The sequence below is a fragment of the Macrobrachium nipponense genome, chromosome 21 (genome assembly GCF_015104395.2).
Source record: "Macrobrachium nipponense isolate FS-2020 chromosome 21, ASM1510439v2, whole genome shotgun sequence".
Lineage (NCBI taxonomy): Eukaryota > Metazoa > Arthropoda > Malacostraca > Decapoda > Palaemonidae > Macrobrachium > Macrobrachium nipponense.
Genome location: NC_087212.1, coordinates 56,891,282 through 56,915,526, shown reverse-complemented (window position 1 = coordinate 56,915,526; position 24,245 = coordinate 56,891,282). Strand labels below are relative to the sequence as shown.

Sequence of the window (24,245 nt, the reverse complement as noted above, 5' to 3'; positions counted from 1 at the left end):
ATGGACATACAAGAGACCTTATGTTTCATAACAAAATTAATCAGGCAACTGGTTCAATCTCTCTCATCTTTGCATATAGGCTCGTATAGTGAACGAAAGATTACAGGCCATAATACTTTTGGTCGTTACGCTGAAGAATCGCATCCACAATTTTAAAACGGCACCGGTCAAGTTCTCTGAATATTCTCTTTTGCTAAAGGCTAAAACTCCAAAGCTAACGACAATATTCCCCTCTGTCGACGGCTTTTCATCTCAGCTATGAAGGTGATCCAAGATTAAACAAATAAGAAATGCACCGAAGTTTCTTCGCCCCAATTGAGTTTTCTGTACAGCGTATAATCAAGGCCACCGAAAATAGATCCATTTCTCTGTGGTCTTGGTATAATGGTGTATGAGCCGCTGCCCGTGAACTTTAATAACCACGGCCCGGTGTTGGACTATCATATCGTTGCCAGAAGCACGATTATGGCTAACTTTAATTTTAAAAAATCTACTGATGCTAGAGGGATGCAATTTGATATGTTAGATGATTGGAAGGTGGATGATCAACATGCCAATTTGCAGCCCTCTAGTCTCAGTAGTTTTTAAGATCTGAGGGTGGACAGGAAAAGTGTTGACGGAATTTTCTTCTGTTGGAGGTGAGAACATAGTCTAGGCCCACACTAACTGACTTTGTTAGAGACGTATCAGTTGTGCACCGAGAAGATGGCTATGGGCACCTTGTGGTTGCTGAAGCGTTGAGCGAGCATCGCATTTCAGCAGCCTACTCTGAATATCCAGGTCTCCAGACTACGTTCTTTCCCTCCAGCAGAAAAAAAAATTCCACTGCAAGCAACCAGGACTCGTCATTCCAGAAGAATAATCCAGATCTGTGAAATTTCTCTGTTGGTTCGTTTTTCCTTTTCTTTGGGATTATGACTTTATTCTTTTATAAATGACTGTGAGAAATTTATGTTAGAGGGCAGTTCCATTCTGGACCAAGTGCAGCCTTGAGTGTGGAGCTGAAAAGCTGCCGGCAGAGAAGAATAAAATGGAAAAAAACTTCAACGACTGTTGTGTTTTCCTTCGGAGTTTAGCCTCCAGCTTAAGAGCAGGTTCAGAAGATTAGGAAAGTGTTGTCTTAAAATAGTGGACGTGTGTGCATCCTTATCCATTAAGAGTTGCTTACCAGAAACTGCTGTAAATGTACATACACAAGCGAACACTCACACACACACACACACATATATATATATATATATATATATATATATATATATATATATATATATATATATATATATATATATATATATATATATATTGGAGGCGACTTTTACTATAGAGCAATTGCACCGGAATATAAATAATTTTGAATGGCCCTTCTTCCAGTCTCGTAAACCTTCGTGTTTTCAAAAATTAGAAATGACTCCACTCGATAAAACCAAAAAGCAATTTTCTTTTTCATGATTACTGAGGAAGTTTCACAGGAGTAAAAAAAATTATTCTTTCCAGCATCTTTTATAAATGAGTTTATCGGTTGAATTTGACTGCTTTTAGTCAGTTTGAATCCATCTCCAAATGAAAAGAAATAAGATTGACATAAAGTAGTAGATTTACAAAATCATATCGCCATGTTTCAGCTGAGCTTCGTTCACATTTTCAGATGAACAAAAGTGTTCATTTTCATTCCTAAAACACCGGACAGATAATAAAGAAATCACTATATAAAAAATGGATGACATGGAAAAAAATTTTAGCTATGGTGAATACAAAAACACATTTTTAAAAAATTCTTGCTCACTTAAACACGAAAAATCAGTCTTGATTTTATTCTCGTCGAACAAATCAAAGAATTATTATTGTCTCACGTTTCCCTATAAATCCATGTATTGATCTGACCTGAACGCACTGGCAGTCATCGATAACAAAAAAGGAAATTACGTAAAAATACAAATATGTAATTTCCTCGGGTTTCCCTGTCCTGTCAACCACAGAGGACTCAGTGACGGACACCTCAGCCCTTTGGCGAAATCCACCTCGCCTCACGAGTGACATTTCGTGTGTCAGTCAGCCTGTCAAAACTTTCGTTTGCGTCTCTTTCCGGGAACTTTTAAGCACAAAGACTCGTCTGAGAGGAAAACAAAGGAGGTTTTCCCCATTTCAGGAGTTTTTTTTCCTGAAAGACTGGCATAAAGATGATTGTATTGCTTGCTGATTAGAATTTTCTTATTATCTTCGCCGTCGTTACTACTTACTGTTTTAAAAGTAGTGTTTTATGAGACTTGTTTGCAAACTGAACCCTTTTCATAAACTTTCATAAATTTATCTGATAATTTGGATTAGATATTCCAGAGTTTAAAAGACATCGGTCATATTTTGCATGAGAGTTATTTGTGGTTTTGTCCTAGGATCTTGTTCGTGAAAGCTCATGTACCGCTATGTATGTATGCATGTATATACGTATTCATATGCACATGTCTATTAAGAATTTTTTCTCCACACTCGCTGCAATTTGCGTGGATTGTGTAAGACAGGTAGAGTCCTCCAGTTGTCTATCTATCTATCTATCTATTTATATATATATATATATATATATATATATATATCTATACATATATATATATATATATATATATATATATATATATATACTGTATATATTAGTATTATTATATAATATATATATATATAGTATTATATATTTTATATTATATATATATTATATTAATCCCACCATACCGGTGACTGGAACATATCTGAGATAGTTTTGTTTTGGTTTTTTTGTTATCCCTTCGGTGGGGAACGTTCCAGAGTCCTGCCTGTCCTTCGTAACTTTTTTGTATATTTTTTGAAAAGGAAAAATCAGTACGGCTGATGAGGTCTACTGATCAAGTAGATGAAAGCTCCCGTCTTTTATGTATTTTTTAATACACATTTTACATAAGTGTGGACTTTTATTACTTCATATATATATATATATATATATATATATATATATATATATATATATATATATATATATATATTATACTCGTATATACATTCATCATAAGACCATGTTACCTTTATCACTCTTGCCTGATAGAAGTTCTATCACAGTAAGGTTTCTTTCAGAATCTTCGTGTAATTCAAGTCTGTTTACCCCGTGAATAAATTGCTAATAAAATTTTATTTAGATTCACTACATCACGGCTCAACTAAATCAACAGGCGTTCCTGTTATACCGAAAGTTACCTTCGAAGGAGAAAGTTTGGCATTCCAAAGTTATTTTTATTAAGCAGCGGTGTATGAATTGAAGGATCGATCGAAACGTTGTATTTTATAATTTAACCTGTTGTATTACCTGCGAGAATCAGAAAGTATATAGAATTTACAGAGAAATATCTTGATAAAAATATTCGTCTCGTTCATAACTTTGTCGCAGATGATTCATGTATAATACCCGGGTATGTACCAACCGGCCGTTTCATTGGACTTTTGCCTATTGTAAATTAACCGGTGTGACTTGAACTCCCTGCCTTTTGTCGTGTAGAAACTGAGTTTCCTCTTGACGTTATCTTATTTCGAATTTAAATAATTTTAAGATGGTTGTTGGAGAAGCTGAAATACAACTTTGGGGTGAACTGCAACTCGAACAAATAATCTTAACTCTCTCTCTCTCTCTCTCAAACACTTTCCTTTCTTCGAGCAGCGCTAATATTCATACTTCTTTTGTCTCAAGTCAAGTATGAATGACGAAGGAATCTCTAATTCAGAGCTGACCTTTCAGCGCGCTTCAGAAACGGTTGAAGTCACTAAATGCTTCATGCTGAGGCCAAATTTACATTATGCAGTTCCTGTTGCTGGTGCTGGGAAAGACGGGTGTTGTGTGAAGGGGGGAGGGGGAAGGCGTGTTTGGCCAGCGGTGAATAAGTTATGCTTTTATTCTTTACAATGTTGTTATGTTTAACATTAGCTCTAAGATGTAGCGTTCGTTTAGAACAGTTGTCGTGATCATTACATACGTATGTATATTTACACACAAACACACACACACACACATATATATATAGTATATATATGTATACAGTATTAGCATCTCAACTCAATGGGTTTATATTCTGGAGACGTCTGGTATACCTTGCTGGTCACCCATCTCAATACTGACCTGATCCAACGTTGCCTAACGCCTATGATCGATGTATGTTTTTAATTTTTGATAGGCGATTCCTCATAATTCTTTGCTTATTTGCAGTAATGGTATCAATAGTCATTTTCGAGCCGTCAAAAGACTCAGTGAAACGTCTTTATTGTAATAATATACCAGCTAGATTCCCAGAAGCGTCAGTCAAAAGTTGATGGTAGGCCTACGTAGCTTACTTTGAAGAAATATTCAAGACATCCTCTATTTCTTTGTTTACTCTCCTTGCAGACCTTTCAGCTCGTTCGGGTTGACCCAGGTCCCTCAGTGTGAGGCACCTTTAATGCCTACCAGAGAATTGCTAATGCATCTTCCGGTATATTTTGCATCTTCCAATCGTGGATGGTCTGGGATGCGGCTTACCTATATATTTGTCGAGCTTAGTCTTAAACATATCAACGCTCACTCCTAATATGTTCCTCAGATGAGCTGGCAACGCATTATCGATCGATGCTGGTGCATAGTGAATTAATGTCCTGTGTGCTTTCCTTAGTTTTCCTGGTATAGTTTTGGACACTATTAATCTGCCTCTGCTTGCTCTTTCTGATGTTTTGAGCTCCATGATATTTTCGGTAATTGCTGAAAGAAGAAATAGCTGGGAGGCGATTAAATCTCATCGGAGAAGACGATGATAATCAAGTTCTTTTGAACTGCCGACTTGTTCATGTGAAATGGGCTCGCGATTCAATTCTGCCGAGTTGTTCATATATGGAACCGAAAAATCCCCGAGGTCATTCTGGCTATACTGAAGTAATATAGACCTTCTTTACCAAACAAAAAACAGGGAATTCACATGGTTTATATAGCAGAAATTGTGATTGAACTTACTACAGATTGTTCGTCTCTTTGCTAGGCATGTTTTCATATTATGCCAAGTCAGTGACAAAAATAGGCATTCCATGTAACAGCAGATACACATATTTCATAGATGGTAGATGTTTGTGGCCGGTATTCTGAAAGTCTGTAGTGTACTGAGCGCTCTCAAGTTTTGTAGCTTTATGATATGTTTGCTAAACCACTTGTCTTACGATAACTGATGACAGCCAACGTTAAATTTCTTTTATACACAGGGGACTTTCTCTCTCTCTCTCTCTCTCTCTCTCTCTCTCTCTCTCTCTCTCTCTCTCTCTCTCTCTCACTCTCTCTCTCTATCAGTTGTAGGAACCTTGGGTCAGGTTAGAACTATTTGTTTGGCTTCAAATGAGGCCATAGACGCATGTCTAGCAACCACATCCCAAATTTGATTATTTATTAGGTGTAACAGGCCCTATAAGAGTCGGCTGTGTGTAGCCAGGGGTCTCTCTAAGTCCCGGGAAACCAAGAAAGCTGGCAAAGTTATTTGCTTAATGAACTGTTGTGCATTATTATTTTTAAAGTATTGAATGGGACACATTGTTATAGGTCATAAATGACAGCCATTCAATTCTCGTATAGTTTATTTGATTTTAAATCTGTCCGTTTCTCTTTCTTGGTTCCTTTCTAGTCTTCTTCTTGGTTCCATTTTTTCACTGATATTCTGTGGAAAGAGATCTTTAGAACCTACCTAGACGTTTTAGTGGTTCTTGGATAGCTTATCGTATTATCTAAAAAAATGACTAGATCTCTTTCTGAACATTTGGTTGAAGATGAACAAAACACCAGATACTTTTCTAATGCATTACTTAGTTTTATTTATTTATCGTTTTATTTTTCATTGTGCACTTAGACTTGAGTAAATATTTAATGTGTGTACGTGCCTTTTCACAAATTTATTTTTTTTAAGATTTCATTTTCCATTCATCATTAGTCTAGACCTGGTACTATACTCCAATTCTTTTTAATCCTTCGGGCCAACCCTAAGAGAACCGTTATTAATCAGCTCAGTGGTCTGCTTAAACGATTTTTATAATAATAATAATAATAATAATAATAATAATAATAATAATAATAATAATAATAAGATGGAAATTCATCTCATCCTGCATTTTGCTTTGAATAAAAAATCATAATCTGATTGTAAGGTTCATTGGTTGCCTTTCTTTCTCTTCCCTCTACGACCAGACTATGGGATTTACCCCGTCATCATCATCATCTTTTTAATTCTCTCTTCTTCTTTTGGTCTGAGTTCATTGACTATACCATTGATCTTCTCAGAAATAAGATGAGAGGACTCATAGATTATAACCTGGTTAATAGATCTGATTATTACGATTGCTCAATACAAGACAAAAAAATGCGTCGAAGTTCCTCCGGCGCAATCGAGTTTTCTGTACATTGTATAATCAAGGCCACCAGAAATAAAGCTTTCTTTCTGTGGTCGCAGTAGAATGCTGTATGGGCCGCGGCCCATGAAACTTTAACCACGGCCCGGTGGTTGCCTGGCCTATATCGTTGCAAGACGCAAGATTTTGGCTAACTTTAACCTTGAACAAAATAAAAACGGCTGAGGCTAGAGGGCTGCAATTTGGTATGTTTGATTATTAGAGAGTGGATGACCAACGTACCAATTGGCAGCCCACTAGCCTCAGTAATTTTTGAGATCTGAGGGCGGACAGAAAAAGTGCGGGCAGAAAAAAGGTGCGGACGGACAGACAAAGCCGGCACAGTAGTTTTATTTTCAGAAAACTAAAAACGATACGAATGATAATTGGTGTCTTTGTTTATGTTTTCCATTGTGCAAATTCATCTGCAATGATGCATTATTCTGGAGTATTTGTGAAAAAAAACCAAAGGATGGACATTCTCAAATTCTCCGGAATTATTAATTAAAATACATAGCGTCAATACAAAAATATTTCATTAGAAAAGAAATTCAATGAGCTGATACTTCATAAAATAGTCGTGAGAGATATATGATTAAAATGAGCTTAAAAAGCGAGTGATTCGATTTCTAGTTCAAATATGAATATCATTCGCGCTAAATGTCGTCGTTCGCGGAGGTGCAAAGTAAAGAAACGCGTTAAATAAAGTGCACCGGACTGTTAAGGGGCAGCATTGCTGCTCATCACAGCGTACAATTATTGCTTAATTAATTTGGTTGATTACCTGAATATAAATAACATAATACCTAAGATAACTACGCATAAGAACATTTTCTCACGAAGAATAATGACTTACTAAGTTGTATTTGCTTAATGCTCACAGAAATATTGCCGCGTAATATTGTACTTGCACATTTCCTCTCTAATGATAACATTAACTAGGATACAGTCGAATCGGTTCTCCATTACGCCATTGAACGACGCGTTTCTTTGTATAAAGGGGCTTCGTGATCTCGTTTCTTCAAAGGACCACACTGCCCTAAAATGAAAAACTGCAGTATCTGCAAAATGTTCGAAGTTGAGATCTGCCACCTATTGAGCTCGTGGAACACTGATACACAAGTTACTGCAGTTTCAGAATGATTTTTCAATGTTTTCCACGAATATCTAGGGGAGAAGCGACCAAACAGTCGATCACGGCCACTTGTTTGGTCGATCGCCGTTCCCCCACAATCCTATATGAACAAACAAAAACACGAGCATATATATATATATATATATATATATATATATATATCATAATATATATATATATATATATATATATAATCATATATATATATATATATATATATGTATATATATATACAAGTGAGGCAATTGTACTCATGTTTTATCGTACTATGGCGCTATTTGAAAAATGTTTCCCCACGTAATAATATGTGATTATGTAGTATGGTAGATCGTAGAAGAGTTTCAGTCTTTAGAGTAGATCTCGGAGTCCAAAAGTCTGGCCACCCCTGATATAGGGGGTCCCATTTGCAGTATCTGCAAAATCAGCAGTAAGAAAGGGGAAAAGTGCAGTATCTAAAATGTTTTTATAGTTGCAGATACTGTGGTGTTCCATTTTAGAGCTGCACAGACTTGCCATTATAGGTGTGTATAACACCTTGTGGTGTCTTAGTCAACACTCGTTTCACAGTACCTTACGAGCAATGGGTACTTCTTTCACTTGTGAATTATTTTTTTGTAGCTTACTGTTCAAATGCTTTGAAAAAGCCGAGATAGCATTTTTGTAGGGTATTTTCATATTCGTTATTCTGCCGTAATATACTGATATAATGAAAATGAATGATAGACACTATGGGTTTTCAAATACTACTGTTTCTGTAACCATAAACCAATAAGAACAGACTACAGCTGTTTTTAAACATTCGTTCGCCCTTCATGAAAATATGGCAAATCAGAAATTTTAATGTTAAAGGGATGTGTTCATCATTTAAGTTTATGATTATTATTAGAGTAATATAAGATTAGTTACAAAAACCATCTGAGGCCATCTGAGGCCATGATGTAGATTTCCCTTCGTATGCTGTCAACTCTTGTATCATGTGAAGTTCTGTAATGCTATTTGGGAGAAATGAAGAAGCCTAATTCTATAGGCCTCAAAAAACCATCTTCCTTAAGTGAGTAAATAGGTTTGGTGAAGTATTCGATATCCTTTCTTTTCTCCCCTTTTAGGCTTTGAACTTTTGTCACTAAGCTTGACGAATGGCTCCATCCTGTGCTGTATATGTCTATTGAGGCACCATGTCTGCTGTATATGCCTATCAATAAAAGCATATTATTTTCTGTTAAAGTAGGTTTTAACTCATGTTTGGAGGAGGCTCAGGCTGGTCACCACCCACCAGTGGTTGCAGTCCAAGCGACTCAACCAGTCAGATACTAGACAGAAGCCTCATTGACATTCTCTGTGGATATTTACCGTCCGCTCTGAAGACGTCTATAGTATATGGACGGATCGCATGAATGTGTTCTGAGGGGGATTTTGCTATCATTTAAAATTCTTTTGGTCATAGGTTCTCTTAGTAATTGTTTTGCCACTTTTCTACGTTATATCAACTAATCAAGACGATAAGAATATTTCCCTCTGTTTTTGCACTGTTTACCAAACTTGGTTCAGGTCTGTAAAGAATAATTTCTTAGAAAGAGAAATTTCTTATTTTCTTACTTTTCAAGTGAGTTTTGTATCGACTCGTCATCCAAAGAAAAAGAAAAAATGTGTTATAGCCTGAATTTGATGTGGTAGCGACCATTTCACCTGGTGTGTGATGGACCTGTCGCTATGAACACAAGTCGCAAATAACTATTACTCTTTCTCACCTTTTCTGTTGGTTTTGTGGGTCTCAATGCGACTAACAACACTGCTTCCCCCAGACAGCACCCCAAGTCCGATGCAGGTTTGGTTTCAATCACTGTCACAGGAATTCATTTTTCCAAGCTTCTCTCCTATTTTTCTCTTACGTGAGAATTTATATGCGTTTAAGATTATGATGTATTGATATATATATATATATATATATATATAATATATATATATATATATATATATATATATATATATATATAAATGTATGTATGTATGTATGTAGTATGTATGTATGTATAAACTGACAGAAAGAGAAGAGAGAAAAGTAATTCTGCCGCGATACATCATATTAAAAATGCCGATCATCAACTGAAGTCTTCAAAGGTTAACCAGTTGTTCAGTGAGTGCGTCCGTCGGTTAGGCCGTAGGTGGGCGGGGCTTACGGCCTACCGCAAGGGTCTTGAAGAGGCATCGTGCGAATCTCCCTCGTCCAGTTGTGGCGAGACTTCTCCTAGGTTCAGGTTTCGGCAACACCCTCCCGGAGGTGGTAAGGGTGTTCTTTCTTTTGGACGCTGTTCCGTGGTGATTTAGCTGTAGAATATGAAGACTTTCGATGCTAGACTTGTCAAATTTGCTTTTCAAGGCTACTGTACAGGAATATATTTCTGAAAGTCATTTCGCCGTTAAATATAAACTAACACCCAGGAATGAATGCCAGTTGATGTAGTCTATATACTAATGGCAAGAACTTTCATTTTTCGTTAATGGTTGCTACGTATACTAGAAGAATATAAAGGGAGAATGAGGAATTTTATGATGAAATTAATGAAGAACAGTTCTCGTACAAGTCAGTCCTGAGTAACGAAGATGCACAACTATTACTTTGCTCTGTTGTACAAAATGTATAATGCGCTTGAGTTGTCTCAGTTTTATACATAATTGTACTTTTCATGCTATGCAGGGTAATTGTTAATTATAACAATCTTTATGTATATATATATATATATATATATATATATATACATATATATATACATTATGTATATAATGTGTGTATACATATACAATATGATATATATACATACATATATATATATATATGCACACATATATATATGTTATATATTATTATATATATATATATATATATATATATATATATGCACATATATATATGTATATATATCTATATATATATATATATATATATACACATATATATATATATATATATATATATATATATATATATATATATATGCACGCATATATAATGTGTGTGTGTGTACATAGGGATTTAGGGATTGATAAAAGGCTGAACAAATATACTTTCTGTTCCGTAAAAAAACAGATGGAATCGTCCTGATTTCCCTAGCGAAAAGTAATGAGTACCAAACGCTGATTTAAACGCCATCACGGCGTGCCATTTCCAGCTATAGGACTCTTCCGAAGGACTAGTTCTTGCCAGAAGATTCGCACGAGAGGAACAGAAGAGACCTGAAAGACAGGCAAAGGGATGCAGCTGTGATCTCAGAAGGGGAGTTGCGGGAAAAGGTTTCTGTAGTTTTTAGTAGTAATAACATTTAAAACATTGTCCCTTTTAACGAGAAAAATACCCGCTAAGTTGCCTTGTTAAAAAATGAAGTCCCACTGTTACGCTCTATTTGAATCGTTAATGTTTACTTTAGCAGATCTGAATACGAAATATATTGGAGATGATGCCAAGTATTCAGAAAATAACATACAAATATATCCATTAAAGTTATCACCACCTACTAAAAATGATTAGTAAGTGGTGGTACCTTGTGGGGATGGATATATATTGGTATAATCAACTATTAATCTGAATTTTTGGCATCATTTCCAATATATTTCGTATTCACATCTGTTGTAGTAAATATTAACGGTTCAGTAAGTGCGTAACCGTCGGACTTCATTCTTTTGATAAGGCATAAAGCGATTTAGTTATTATTTTTCTCGTCGTAAGGGAAAATGTTTTAAATTTTAATAATATTAAAGCTATGAAACCCTCCCTCCCCCCCCTCCCCCTCTTTTTTTTTAAATCGTGTATTACCTTACAAGACAAATCGTTTGATGTAATCATGCACTTTTCTTCCTTCAGACAGCCTCATTATACATCTAATCGAGTAATGATACTTCGTACTTTTTATTTCGTAAATAAATTTATCAATAAGATCATATCTACTTCCCGTAGATATGATCTTTTAAGGACGCTCTTTATGATTATTATTGTTTAACAAGTAAATATAGACATAAAGTGTTCTAAAATGTGTTATTCCATAGAGAATTATCAGCACTGGCTAATCAAGTTTTTATACATTTAAATGATATTGAAAGTTGTGGCTTCTGATAATTACTGTCATTAAGCAGCTAACTCTGCCTAGTAGCTGAAAAAAATGTCTTAGTTAGTAACAGTCTGTGATTTCTTATTTCGTAGAAGAGTTCAGATCCAGCTACTTTGATTTTACCACAGCTTTTTCTAAGAATTTTCAAGGATTGTAAGTTTATCATTTTCATTAAGCTTTCCAGTTACCCATTCAATAAGTCACATGAATATTTTTGCGAAATTTGTTACAAAAAAGAATTTGAATTTCGTCTTTCACGGAATTGTTTCTGCTTTGAATTTCCCGTATGTTACCGTTATATCTTCGCGTATGAATCAGATTGCCTCATGAAACCACTGAATTTTCCCAGTTTTGTATTATAATTATGTCTCAGAATAATATCAATTCTAACCAGGTTCATCAGAAATTGACTACATTGTCAACTAGCAAAATTTAATTTATGACAGATAGAATGCGTATTCATTCCCAGAGTTTTCTCTCTCTCTCTCTCTCTCTCTCTCTCTCTCTCTCTCTCTCTCTCTCTCTCTCTTTGTAGATAGTGGCCCCCATGGTTTTAACCCCTGTATGTCTCCACTTTTTGGGCTTGTTTAGTTCAAGCCCGTTGAGGATAACCGTAAAAAAAACAAGACTGTCAATATCATAAAGATGATGAGTCCCCAAGAAATAATGGTCCTAGATAACGACCCACGAAAACCCTTGGGGGTAACTATAGAGGTAAGGTCTTTTTTTTTTCTTTTTGTGTACGTGTCTGTGAATGCTTGGTGACCCATCCTTGGCTCATAACTAATGCCTTGAATTCTCTGGGTACCTTTGTTATAGTCTGTAACGCGATAAAATCGAAATCTAGTCTTAAAATGACCATGTGGCTTTTGTCGTTCTTCGACTTGACTTCGATTAGCGATAATAAACTTGAAATGCAACGAAAAAATGACACGAATAGATTTTCATCTCAGTATGTTCTTACGGCCTAGGCTAATGACGCTATTTTTTTTAAAATTATCTTTGGGAGTTCTGTTTGAAGTAGTGTCAATAGTAATTTCATTTTTTCAGTAGCGCCAAGTTATTCTGTCAGTCAGTAATTTCTTAGTAGTTATTTTCACGATGATTAGTTTATCCATTATCTTTAATTTTGAATCCTGGGAAATAACCTTAATTGTTAAAAACACAAAGACTATTCAATCCTTAATTACGGATCACAAAATATACTGATTGATTTTTCTTGCTTGTGGCCTATTGGCAAACTAGATGGAAGCAACTCAATGATGAGAAGAGAGAGAGAGAGAGAGAGAGAGAGAGAGAGAGAGAGAGAGAGAGATTTGATCTTACATCTGTAAAGCAAAACAGTTGGATTATTCTCCTCAAGCGGTCATAATGCTAAGCTCATTGGACGTCGTGCGAGGGCAGTGCTTTACAGATTTAGAAGTTATTTTGGAGACAGAAATTTTGTTCCCTTCCAAGAACAATATTTGCTCCGGAATTGGATTTTATTGATCGAGTACGTAGGTTACATCTGTTTCAGTAATCATTGACTACCATCTTACCAAACTACTACATACTGGCATGGTCTGTTCGTAACCACAAATTTTTTTTCTCTATGTATATCTTTTCTTTTGTATCCTTTCCCATGTGATCGTTCAAATGTCGATGGAAAGTAGGACTGGAACTCTTTGAATTCGCGGGACTTCATGTTAATTGTTTCCAGCGGTCATCGCCCAAGGCCAAGTTAAAAGGGCCATCCGATAATAACTTTTTTGTTACTTTCGCTTTTCGTACATCACTTGAATCCCGTTGGAGGCTAGTGCCGTTATTGCACCTCATGCGGTGCACCGTAGGCATTACTTATGGTTCTTTGCAGCGTGTCCTTTGCACCTAGCTGCAACCGCTTTCGTTCTTTACTGTAGCTCATTTCATATTCCCTTTCTTCCATCTTTCTTTCCACGTTCTCCTAACAATTGATTCATTGTGCAACTGCGAGGTTTTCCTCCTGTTACGCATGTCAAACCTTTCACTGTCAATTTCCGTTTCAGCACTGAATGACCTCTTATGTCCCACTGCTTGGCCTATGGGCTAAATTCTATATTCAGTTAAATAGCATATCACTTGAATTTTGTGCTTTATTATGGCATTATTCTGCAATTTCCTTTCGCAGATTTTAATGGCTAGATATTCTTGCATAATTCTGTAGGCTATTGGTCTTTTTATCCAATCATTTCTCCTTTCAGAGTCTGAAGGAGACGGAGTAGTCAGAAGTGTCCTCCAACAGATCGGAAACTAGAGGACAATACAAAACAAAGGAAGGACAAATGATGCAAAAGAAGGCCGATAAATGACTGACCTCGCATGAGCAAAGAGAGATAAGGTCTTCAGTTTCCACGAGGGCATCCCACAGAGGCCTTTTATTACTGCTGTTATATAAAAACATGGCCTACGTGCAGCTGAGGTTATTCTCCGTGTTCTTCATTTTGAGTAAGTTGAGAATATAGTCTGCTTCTCTTAGTCATTGATATAAAAGGATACATAAATGTATTGTCAGTTTCCTGCAGAATTTTCCGAAGTGGAAATTGCTCCTAAGGGAATTCAACAGTGACCCCGTCCCAGAATAAACGAAAATGTTAATTGTTAATTACTTAACCCCATCTTTTATGACAGGTATCAATCTTTGCCTGGAATTGAATAATGAAGACAATTCGACGGAACTGGACAACGCCAGCGATGTCCCTCGAGTTGTCCCTGCGTTCCAGCCCCGAGGTCGATATCCCTCAGGGAAAGGAGAGAAGAATCGAACGAATCGTCAATCGCGAGGAGCTTTCGTCTCCTGGTCGCGCCTTCTTAGGGAAAATAGCGAATCCATGGGTGCGTTTTATGCGAAACGTTTTGACAGCCCTGTGACATTGGGGTTAACGAAGAGGGAAATGGATTCAAATGAACAGCTTCAGCTTTGTGGTCACCATCCAAATGGATCTACTGGTGATGCTCTTGAAGAAAAACTAGTAGTGGAAAGAAGGAATAGGCCGACTAGAGCAGCAACATTATTGAACTCTGAGAGAAGAAACGAGACGGAGGAATCGAGTGGTCAGGCCAGTGGTGAATTTGAAATCCCTGTTAGAAAGAATGACCAAGGAGTTAGTGATAGTGCAATAAACTTTCCTCATTCTGAAAAGTTGACAAAATCTAGAGGTTTTGCAGTCAAGTCCTACGTAAGTCGCCACGTGAAGAAGAATCCGTCATGCGCAGACACCAGTGGGCTAGACCTCGATCTGGCACAAGCTGTGACTGACGTCATTCGAACGATCACTGTGTCGCATCTTTATCTCGTGTTCCAGTCGAAAACTAGTAAGCTCATTATTTATCAGAGACAGATATTCTGTCCTCTGAAACACTGCAAATCAAATGCCCCAACACTCTTTAAGCAGAATCGAGTTCCTCGTTGGACGAGTGGTTGTCGCACTCGGCTACCAATCCAGTGGTCAGAAGTTTTCGATTCTCGGCTCGGCCAACGCGGAATCAGAAGAATTTATTTCTGGTGATAGAAATAAATTTCTCGATGTAAAGTGGTTCGAATCCCACAATAAGCTGTAGGTCCCGTTGCTAGGCGACCAATTGGTTCCTAGCCACGTAAAAATATCTAATCCTTCGGGCCAGCCCTAGGAGAGCTGTTAATCAGCTCGGTGGTCTTGTTAAACTAAGATATACTTTTTCCAATCAGAATCTTACCGGTAAAAAGGTAGTTGAGTGAAATGTCAATCTTTGCAGGTGACTGTTTGCTGGAGAAGCTGTGGCTGCAGAACACAGCGACGGAGGTCGTGGATGTAAGTAAATGGTGGTCAAGGGTGTCCAAACTCACTTACAGGAGCTACTCGCAACACTTGTTATTGGGGTCTGTCGAGTGGATCACTGCAGTGATGGATAAGGTACGCAGCGTATATAGAAATACTTTGGCATATACTATACTCTGTGTTTTTCTATCTGTCCACCCGCCTGTGGTGCTTGCGTATGGTAACACTTCGTCCCGGGCTTTAGATATTTACGCTATGTGTAAGTTTTAGGTAAATGAAAAGATATCTGGGTGTACATTTGCAACTGAAAAGTGTTTTAATAATTTACTTTATGCGAATTATACCGTTAATATTCGAAATAGGATATTGATATTATTGTTGAATGTAAGCTGAATGTAACTATCTAAAGCCCGGGACACAGTGTTACCATACGCAAACACCACAGGCGGATGGACAGATGGAAAAAAAACAGTATAGGGATAGACAGCATCAACGTTCGACTTTCTGTTCTTCAGATTACTCATTCTTCCTCTGTCACGCGATTTTAAGAGCATTGCTGTCTGGAAATCTATAAGAGTTACTCAGTGGCAAAGTTCTTAGACAAATATCTATTATTTCCATTCCTGTTTTCCATGAGATGATAATGAAATTCAGTTGCGGTTTTGAAAAAACACTTATCTCTGGCAGTAGTATTTCTTCACTCGATAATTTATTGTCTGTTTTTTTATTGGCCATAATATATGAAATTATAATCTAAATATTTCAGATCTGAAAACTAATAACATAACATTTCCTTTACTTTTCAGATAAAATTGTTTTATGATAACTCTTCAATCAACGCAATGGTAAGTAGAGTAATTCTGAATACGATATATTGCTTTTTTCTCCCCGTAGGGGTGTCGTGCCGTCAGTGCACCTCGTGCGTTGCACTGCAGACATAGTGCAACTGCGAGGTTTTCCTCCTGTTACACCTTTCAAACGTTTTTACTGTTAATTTCCGTTTTAAGCCCTGAATGACCCCATTGGCTCCAGTGTTTGGCCTTTGACCTAAATTCTTTATAAATATTAAATTCGCTATATTGCTTTATATAACTGAAATATTTAAATTATATCTATAGTTACTTATGTATATGTATACACAATATATTATATATATAACATATGTATATATAATATATATATATATATATATATATATATATATATATATATATATATAATATATATATTATATACACACATATATATGTGTGTGTGTATATATATATATATATATATATATATATATATATATATATATATATATATATGTGTGTGTGTGTGTGTGTGTGTGTGTGTGTGTGTGTGTGTGTAGTATATACATACTACACATTTATTTATAAGTTTCCTCGCTGGAAGAGTGTTTCGCGCTCGGCTGCCAATCCAGTGGTCCGAAGTTCGAATCCCGGCTCGGCCATCGCGGAATCAGAGGAAATTTATTTCTGGTGATGGAAATTCATTTCTCGATATAGTGTGGTTCGGATCCCACGATAAGCTGTAGGTCCCGTTGCTAGGTGACCAATTGGTTCCTAGCCACGTAAAAATATCTAATCCTACGGGCCAGTACTAGGAGAACTGTAAGTCAGCTCAGTGTCTAGTAAACTAAGATATACTTACCTTTACACATTTATCCACACACACACACACACACACACACATATATATATATATTATATATATATATATATAATCATAGAAGACTTTTTCGCTGTGTTCTTCTGCACATTACGAATAATAAAAATAGTAATGATAGTGATTTCTGACAACTATGCCTCCCCAGCACACGAAATGGATTTGGGCGGTGTCTGACCTAAACTCAACTGACCCAGCCTCGCCCCCGAGACCGCCTTCGTCAGGAGAGCAAACGTCTGTCGTGGAGAGGGTCTCGAAGAGCCTCAAGGAGGGAATGAGAGGTGTTTTGGTATTCAGGGAACGAAAGATAAGCTCGGCTCATTCTTCAGAAAAGTCTCCGGAATTCAGAGAGAACGGGTTAGTACCAAAGTCTATTTCTTAGAATGCAACGTGCCTATTAATTCTGTCTGTGTTTCTGCTGAGTGAAGTGTGTCTTCGCGTTTTGATTAATTTGTTCACTGGTCTTTCATATATCAAGTCACTTTTCTCGGTTTATTTCAGATGTATATTTGATAACTATACAAATTGGTAGGCCGATATGTGTTCTTAGGCCTACATGACAAATCCTGGAATATACAATTAGAGTATAAGAATAGAATGGTCTTATTAATAGCCAAGAAGCGGAACATAGAAAATTATAAAATACATGTCATGAGATTAATGTGGTCTTGATGAAGTTATAATTATGAAGCTTATTAAGTGAAGTGTTAGAGGATGCACGAACTTTCGTTTTGTGAAGGAAGTTTAAAGTGTTAATCTGTTGCTACCGTATAATGAATCCGACAGGCAAATCAAAGTTGCGGCTGTAGTGGCCTCTGGTGACGGTTCCTGGAATCTCGCTGTAGCTAGTATCTGGAGTTCTGGGACACTTCAAAACTTCAGTCCCCTTTGGCCGGAACCAGCTTTAAACTTCCAAAACCGGACGATTAGAGTGAGCTGTATCAACGTAAGTGTTTTCAGTTGTAGGTAGATCTTCATAGTAGTTCATCAGTACGGCAGAGAAATGTACGGAAATCTTCTAGACAATGAGGGGAAATGAGTCAGTAAGACAAAGGCTTGCATAGAAAAGAGAGGTACTATAATTATATCTAGGATATAATTATAGTACCTCTCTTTTCTATGCAAGCCTTTGTCTTACTGACTCATTTCCCCGCCAGAAACCAATGGTGTTCGAGTACCAGGAAGGCCTTGGTCTGGAGGCAGCCACTGGTTACCTAAGTGACGTCATGAGGATCGCCCAAGTGAGGTTGAACTTCACGGATGTTATGCTACCCACAGTGGGCTTTGGAACCCCGGAGCCCAATGGTTCCTGGAATGGCATGATTGGAGCTCTATACCGGAAGGTAAGAATGTCTGCTTCAACATTCTAGGAACTTCCACTGATGGTGTACATACGAATAATAGGGAATCATGAGGTTTCATAGGCTCTGATACCAGCATTTTTAATAAAAAAAAAAAATCAGAAAGCCGCTGATTGAATGTTCGGCTGGATTTTAGGGACGATGGTGCTTAGTATGGATGTTTGATGATGCTTAAACTCTATCTATAGTATGATCATTCGCTCTCTCAGAAATCTTACTGCTTTACTGCTTTTTTCATCTAGGAAATCAATTATAATTATTTGAAAGTCTAACCATAGACAGACAAATCACAGACCACAGACAACATCGTCTATACAGAAAAGTGCGGACAAAGGTAATGTTATGGGTCACAGTTATTAGTATTATTATTCAGGAGATGAAACCAATTTCTTGGAAAGAAGTACACAGGCTCCATTGACTTGCAATTCAAGCTTCCAAAGAATATGGTGCTCATTAGGAAGAAGTAAGAGGAGAAGGGAAATACAGAAAGAAAAGACCTCACTTTTTAAAAAAAGAAGAAATAAATAGATAAATTAGTGAATATATTAAAATGTATTAAAATGCAAGGAGAATAGTACTAGGGTATAGCAAATGCATTGTATCTTCGATTGAACTTGTGAATGCCTAAGACGGTACTTAACATTATTACGTACAGTATTGCAAGATTCTAATTTTCTTTTTTTTCATTTACTGCCACAAGTTACTTGCATTTTATAAACTGCAGGAAATCAAGTTTGCACAAACTTTCACACGTACAAAAACTCTGCAGACGATGCATGTAGGGTTGGAAATGTGGAGGAAACTGAAAGTTGTAATTGGAAATGTGGAAGAAACTGAAAGTTGTAATTGGAAATGTGGAAGAAACTGAAAGTTGTAATTGGAAATGTGGAAGAAACTGAAAGTTGTAATTGGAAATGTGGAAGAAACTGAAAGTTGTAATTGGAAATGTGGAAGAAACTGAAAGATGTAATTGGAAATGTAGAGGAAACTGAAAATTGTTATTGCAAATGTGGAGGAAACCGAAAGATGTAATTGGAAATGTAGAGGAAACTGAAAATTGTAAGTTAAAAATATTCGTATTTCATTTAAAAACAAAACGCGTAACTTCATCTGCTTTTGTCTCACCTCTGAGCCTCATTCTTGTAAAAATCTTGCCCGGTAGTAAGTGGCTCTAGCCTTTCTTTCATATTGGGTGTAATGCAATTGTAAAATCTTGATTTCGATCATGATCCAAGAGCCTGAAGGTCCGAGTACTGTCCTGGAATCCGTTTTCAGTTTTTTTTTAGGGCAGTTTGATTCCTAATAAACAGTCTACAGTTTTATAACAATAATTTTATATTTTTTCATGCATTTTTTCCTATTTTCACAGCAAGAACAGACATACTTCTTTTTACCTGATCATTTCGAAGCTTTCAGTGTATCTTTCACAGAAAAAAAAATTGCATACCTGTTAAGGTTTCGGAGCGCTTATAAAGACTGCTGTTTTTTCCTTTGCTCTTTAACTTACCTTTTCAGTAAATACAAATAAAATCATTCGCCTGAGATAAAAAAAAAAGGGGGTGAAATTCAAACTAACTTTTAGGTTATGTCACAAACACTGAATTTGAAAAATAGTCAAGGAAGCATTTTTGAGCTGTAACTTTTATTCTTATTTTATAAAGTTGAAAAATGAATAGACAATTCATTTCAGTCTTGTGTAAATTGTATGAAATTGGAGGTCAGGTTATTGGGTTTCATTGCTTATATAAATTAAACATTGGTGAAGTAATATCACGTAAAAAATCGAAGCAAATCCTCCTCTTAACCATAAGCTCGAAACTTGATTTTGTTACAATGGACTCTTCATGCAGCCAGCGCTCCACTTGGAAGAGCTACCAAGAAAAGATTCAACTGCTAGATTTTCAACGTTTTGAGGCTTCACATGCTGAGCTTGCCCACAATTACTGCATCAACGATTCGACTGGAAGATAATGTACATACTCATGAAAGAAAAAGTCAGACATTGCTGTAGCTACACCCGAACCAGCTGATATTCTGTGGGTGCAGAATTGCTATACAAGTACTGTACAAAGGGCATTCAAATAGACTAGAATATAATTTGAGAAAAGATCAAGCTCTTATATAAATACATTTGGCAGGTGGAAGGCGAAGGATCTAGGCGTGCAGGCTTCAATACCAACCCGATCAGGTATTCAGCGCCTATGAAACCATCCTGTTTAAATAAAAATACCTCAGAGGACATTTATGAACAAGGAGAGTCAAGCACCGGGTTTTAAGGCTGGAAAAGAGATTAGCACTGCTGTTGAAGGATTAGGGCTGCTATGATTTATAAAACTGGTAATCCACGACCCTTGAATGGAAAAGATCATTTCCAACCGTCCAACTTTTCGTTCCAGAAGTCAGAAAATATGTTATTATAAAGAGATCGCTTTTTACGGTCTGGTTGGTATTGAACTACTAGTAGGCCCAAGCTACTTAGACTCTGGTCTAGAGAGTTCAACAACGAACGGAGGCATCAAAGTCGTCAGTTCACCACAACACAACGTCTTTCGAGGACTGTTTTCTTGACATCGATCTGCCAGTGAAACGTGCCTTGAAAGTGAGGGAAATGGCAGAAGAGGAAATTGCACCTTTAAAATAATTATCGAAAGAAATGAAAAACAAGGTATTGTATTTACCGAAGGTCAAAACCGGAATACCCGCGTCAGTGTGATTATGTTGTTCATCATTTTCATCACTACTATCTTCATTCAACGTTGCTATAGTATATGTGTGAAAGGTTTTGGTTAGTAGGAGTGGATATTATCTATACTTGCTTATGCATTAGGTGAGTGGTATTTTTAAGAATGAAGTTTTTTAAAACTGCTGTTGCTTTTATAAATTTGCAGTATGTATAGTTGTTTCGGTAGCGTGAATTAACTATCTCTCTCTCTCTCTCTCTCTCTCTCTCTCTCCTACCCTACATTTGTTGCTACTGTAGTGCTGCACACTGGAAAGTGTATTGTGCTGTACTAAATTGTAAATAATTTGGTAAATAATCATTTATATCAAATATCTGTCAAGTTTGTGACGTACAGTGTACTGGGTGCTACTTTGGCTTGTTATATCTATGCGTCATCTACCCCGAGGTTCAAGTATTAAACACCGTAAGGTAAATGTAAAGTAGACGGGCGCACGAAGATATCGTTTAATATTATATTTTGTTGACCATATAATTTAGAAATGAGTGTATATGATACTTTGATTCCCGCTGGGCTAGTACTAAACACGGCATCCCAAGGAGCTTCCGCCATGTTTAGTAGTACTACTATAAGTTGATTCACATCAACCTTGCATATGATGTCTAGGCCAGTCCCTTACGACGCTCCTGATTGGCTGTTAATAAGTCAATCACTGGGCTAGAAACTCTGTCTCTCGCCCTGTGATTGGCTTATCAACAGCCAATCAGGAGCGCCGTAAGGGACGGGCCTAGACATCAAATACACGGCTGATGTGAATCTACTATAGCACCTCGGAGTAGGTGACGCGTATATATATATATAGATATATATATATATATACTATATATGTATATATATAATAATATATATATCTGTATAGATAATATATGTATGTATATATATATTATATATATATATAATATAGTATATCTATATATATATATATATCTTAAATTATAAAACTAAATCCCAAATATATATAGATATATATATATTATATATATATAATATAATGATATATATATATATATATATATATAATATATATATTATATTATATATAGTGTGTGTGTTTTTACTGTCTGTATTTTGATTGAAACGTCTCCGTTGGGCGTCAGGAAGCAGACATGTCGCCCCTGGATTTCAGCCCGTCTTACGCTCGGTCTCTGGTGGTGGAATTTGGGGTCCCCGTGAGTGAGGACATCCTGATCATCGTGTCCAAAGCGCCTTCTGTGATCATCAAACCTTTCCTCATCCTACAGATATTCTCCCCTTCCGTGAGTATGAGATACCTTGCCTAAATTCATATCTGGTCTAGGTTTTCATCTGTGCCATAATGCCATTTTCCTACGATATCCTCAGCTCGACTTTCTTCAGTTTTCGTCCTTCTACTTCAGCATGGACTTCTTTTCTGAACTACTTTTCCTCATTCGTTTTCATCACCAGTGCAAACCATCTAGGTCTTGAGATATTCTGTTTTCCAGCCGCTGGACACCACATCTTCCCTCTACTCCTCACTGGACATAAATCTTAACGTTCTGTAACCACAAACTCTGCATTGTTGGTGCCCATGTTTCCACTACATAAGTAGCACAGGCCACCATGACTTCGCTCTGTGGACTCATGAGATATTCTTATTGCTAATGTTCTAGCGTAATGTTCTAACGGTAGTTTTTATTTTCACTTCATTCAAGCGGTTGTTACCCATTTTTTTTTATTGTCCTCCCAATAGCTTTTCACAGTCCATTGTATCCCAAAGGCAAAGGAAATGTTGTACCTCTTCAAAGACCTGCCCTTCCACCATAACATAGTTCTCCTTCTCCCTCTCTTATGCATTTCATTTGCTCTGATACATTTAAGGCACCGTAAATCTCTCGCTCGATGGATATTCTGCATGCAGAGCTTCTCTTGTGTACCATCTGTCACGTTCGGTACACAGTATTTTTTTTTCCTCCCTAATCAGTCACCTAAGCATGTTTGTCATCAAGAGGTGTTTTTGATACTCTCCTCTCCATTCCACTCTTCTTTCTAAAATATTTCTAAAGACTCGGCCTCTGATTCTGTTGTTAACACTACATCGTCAGTATATATCAGCTGTCAGGAGCCTTTCTGATTACACCACTTGTAGGTTCATCCATTACTATGATAAATAACATAGTTCTAGGGAATGCCCACTGATGAACGCCGACATTTATCTGATATCCATCTGATACACCCCCCGTAACTGTCTTCACTCTAGGTCTTTAATTATGGTACAGAAACATCGCTGCTTCAGTGTTTTTCCAGTACACTCTGCTTTGACAGCGCCAGTCTCATTAATTTGTCAGATACCTTCTTGAGATCTACAGATCTTAAGAAGGTATTTGGGCAAGTAGAGATATTTAGCGTAATCCATTCATATGCGCATGATACTTTTCCTTTCGTTATCAGTTCTAATTTTGTCGTCCCTGCCACCAACAACTTTAACATATGTAAGAGTCGTATAAAACTTTGAAATAGCACACACGCACACACACACATGTGTATATATATATATATATATATATATATATATATATGTGTGTGTGTGTGTGTGTGTGTGTGTGTGCACACATATATAAATATACTTTATATATACAGTATATGTAAATATATACAATAATATATTTATGTATGTATGTATGTATATGAGATACGGAAGCTCACCTTTGATTACAAACCGATAGAAAATCAGACCAATTATTCGAAGCTGACATATCTTACAGACACATGAACGACGCCTTATATTCAAACAGAGCTTGACCCCAATTCTCAAGGACGTCTCAGCACCTTTAACACGAGACTAATGATTAACCCATCGATTTCCTTTCACACCCGTCCGCAGGCGTGGGCATTCATTGTCGCCGGAGGGCTCTTCATCGAACTGGTGGTGGAACTCATGCTGAGGACTGAATCGACCTTTGAGTCGTCTGAAAAGCAGCGGTCGACCATTACTCACACGCTGGGGAACATCTTGAGGACCCTGGTGGGACAGCGTAAGTGAATTGTGAGGCATTGGTGTGACATAAAACTTCCGTCAGTGAATTTTCGACTGTCTTCTC

The 24,245-nt window shown here is 36.9% G+C and overlaps 1 protein-coding gene across 2 annotated transcripts in view; it reads left to right on the top strand.

Moving 5' to 3' along the window:
- Nucleotides 1–24,245, top strand: part of LOC135197606 (uncharacterized) — a 44,296-nt gene that overhangs the window by 12,006 nt on the left and 8,045 nt on the right. For both annotated transcript variants that reach the window (XM_064224634.1, XM_064224635.1), the window contains exons 3-11: nucleotides 13,860–14,103; nucleotides 14,287–14,970; nucleotides 15,391–15,548; nucleotides 16,220–16,258; nucleotides 17,233–17,441; nucleotides 17,871–18,030; nucleotides 18,242–18,427; nucleotides 22,284–22,442; nucleotides 24,029–24,179. In XM_064224634.1, the coding sequence (XP_064080704.1) occupies nucleotides 14,058–14,103; nucleotides 14,287–14,970; nucleotides 15,391–15,548; nucleotides 16,220–16,258; nucleotides 17,233–17,441; nucleotides 17,871–18,030; nucleotides 18,242–18,427; nucleotides 22,284–22,442; nucleotides 24,029–24,179 (1,792 nt within the window). In that variant the 5' untranslated portion in view covers nucleotides 13,860–14,057. The remainder of the gene's footprint in view (nucleotides 1–13,859; nucleotides 14,104–14,286; nucleotides 14,971–15,390; nucleotides 15,549–16,219; nucleotides 16,259–17,232; nucleotides 17,442–17,870; nucleotides 18,031–18,241; nucleotides 18,428–22,283; nucleotides 22,443–24,028; nucleotides 24,180–24,245) is intronic.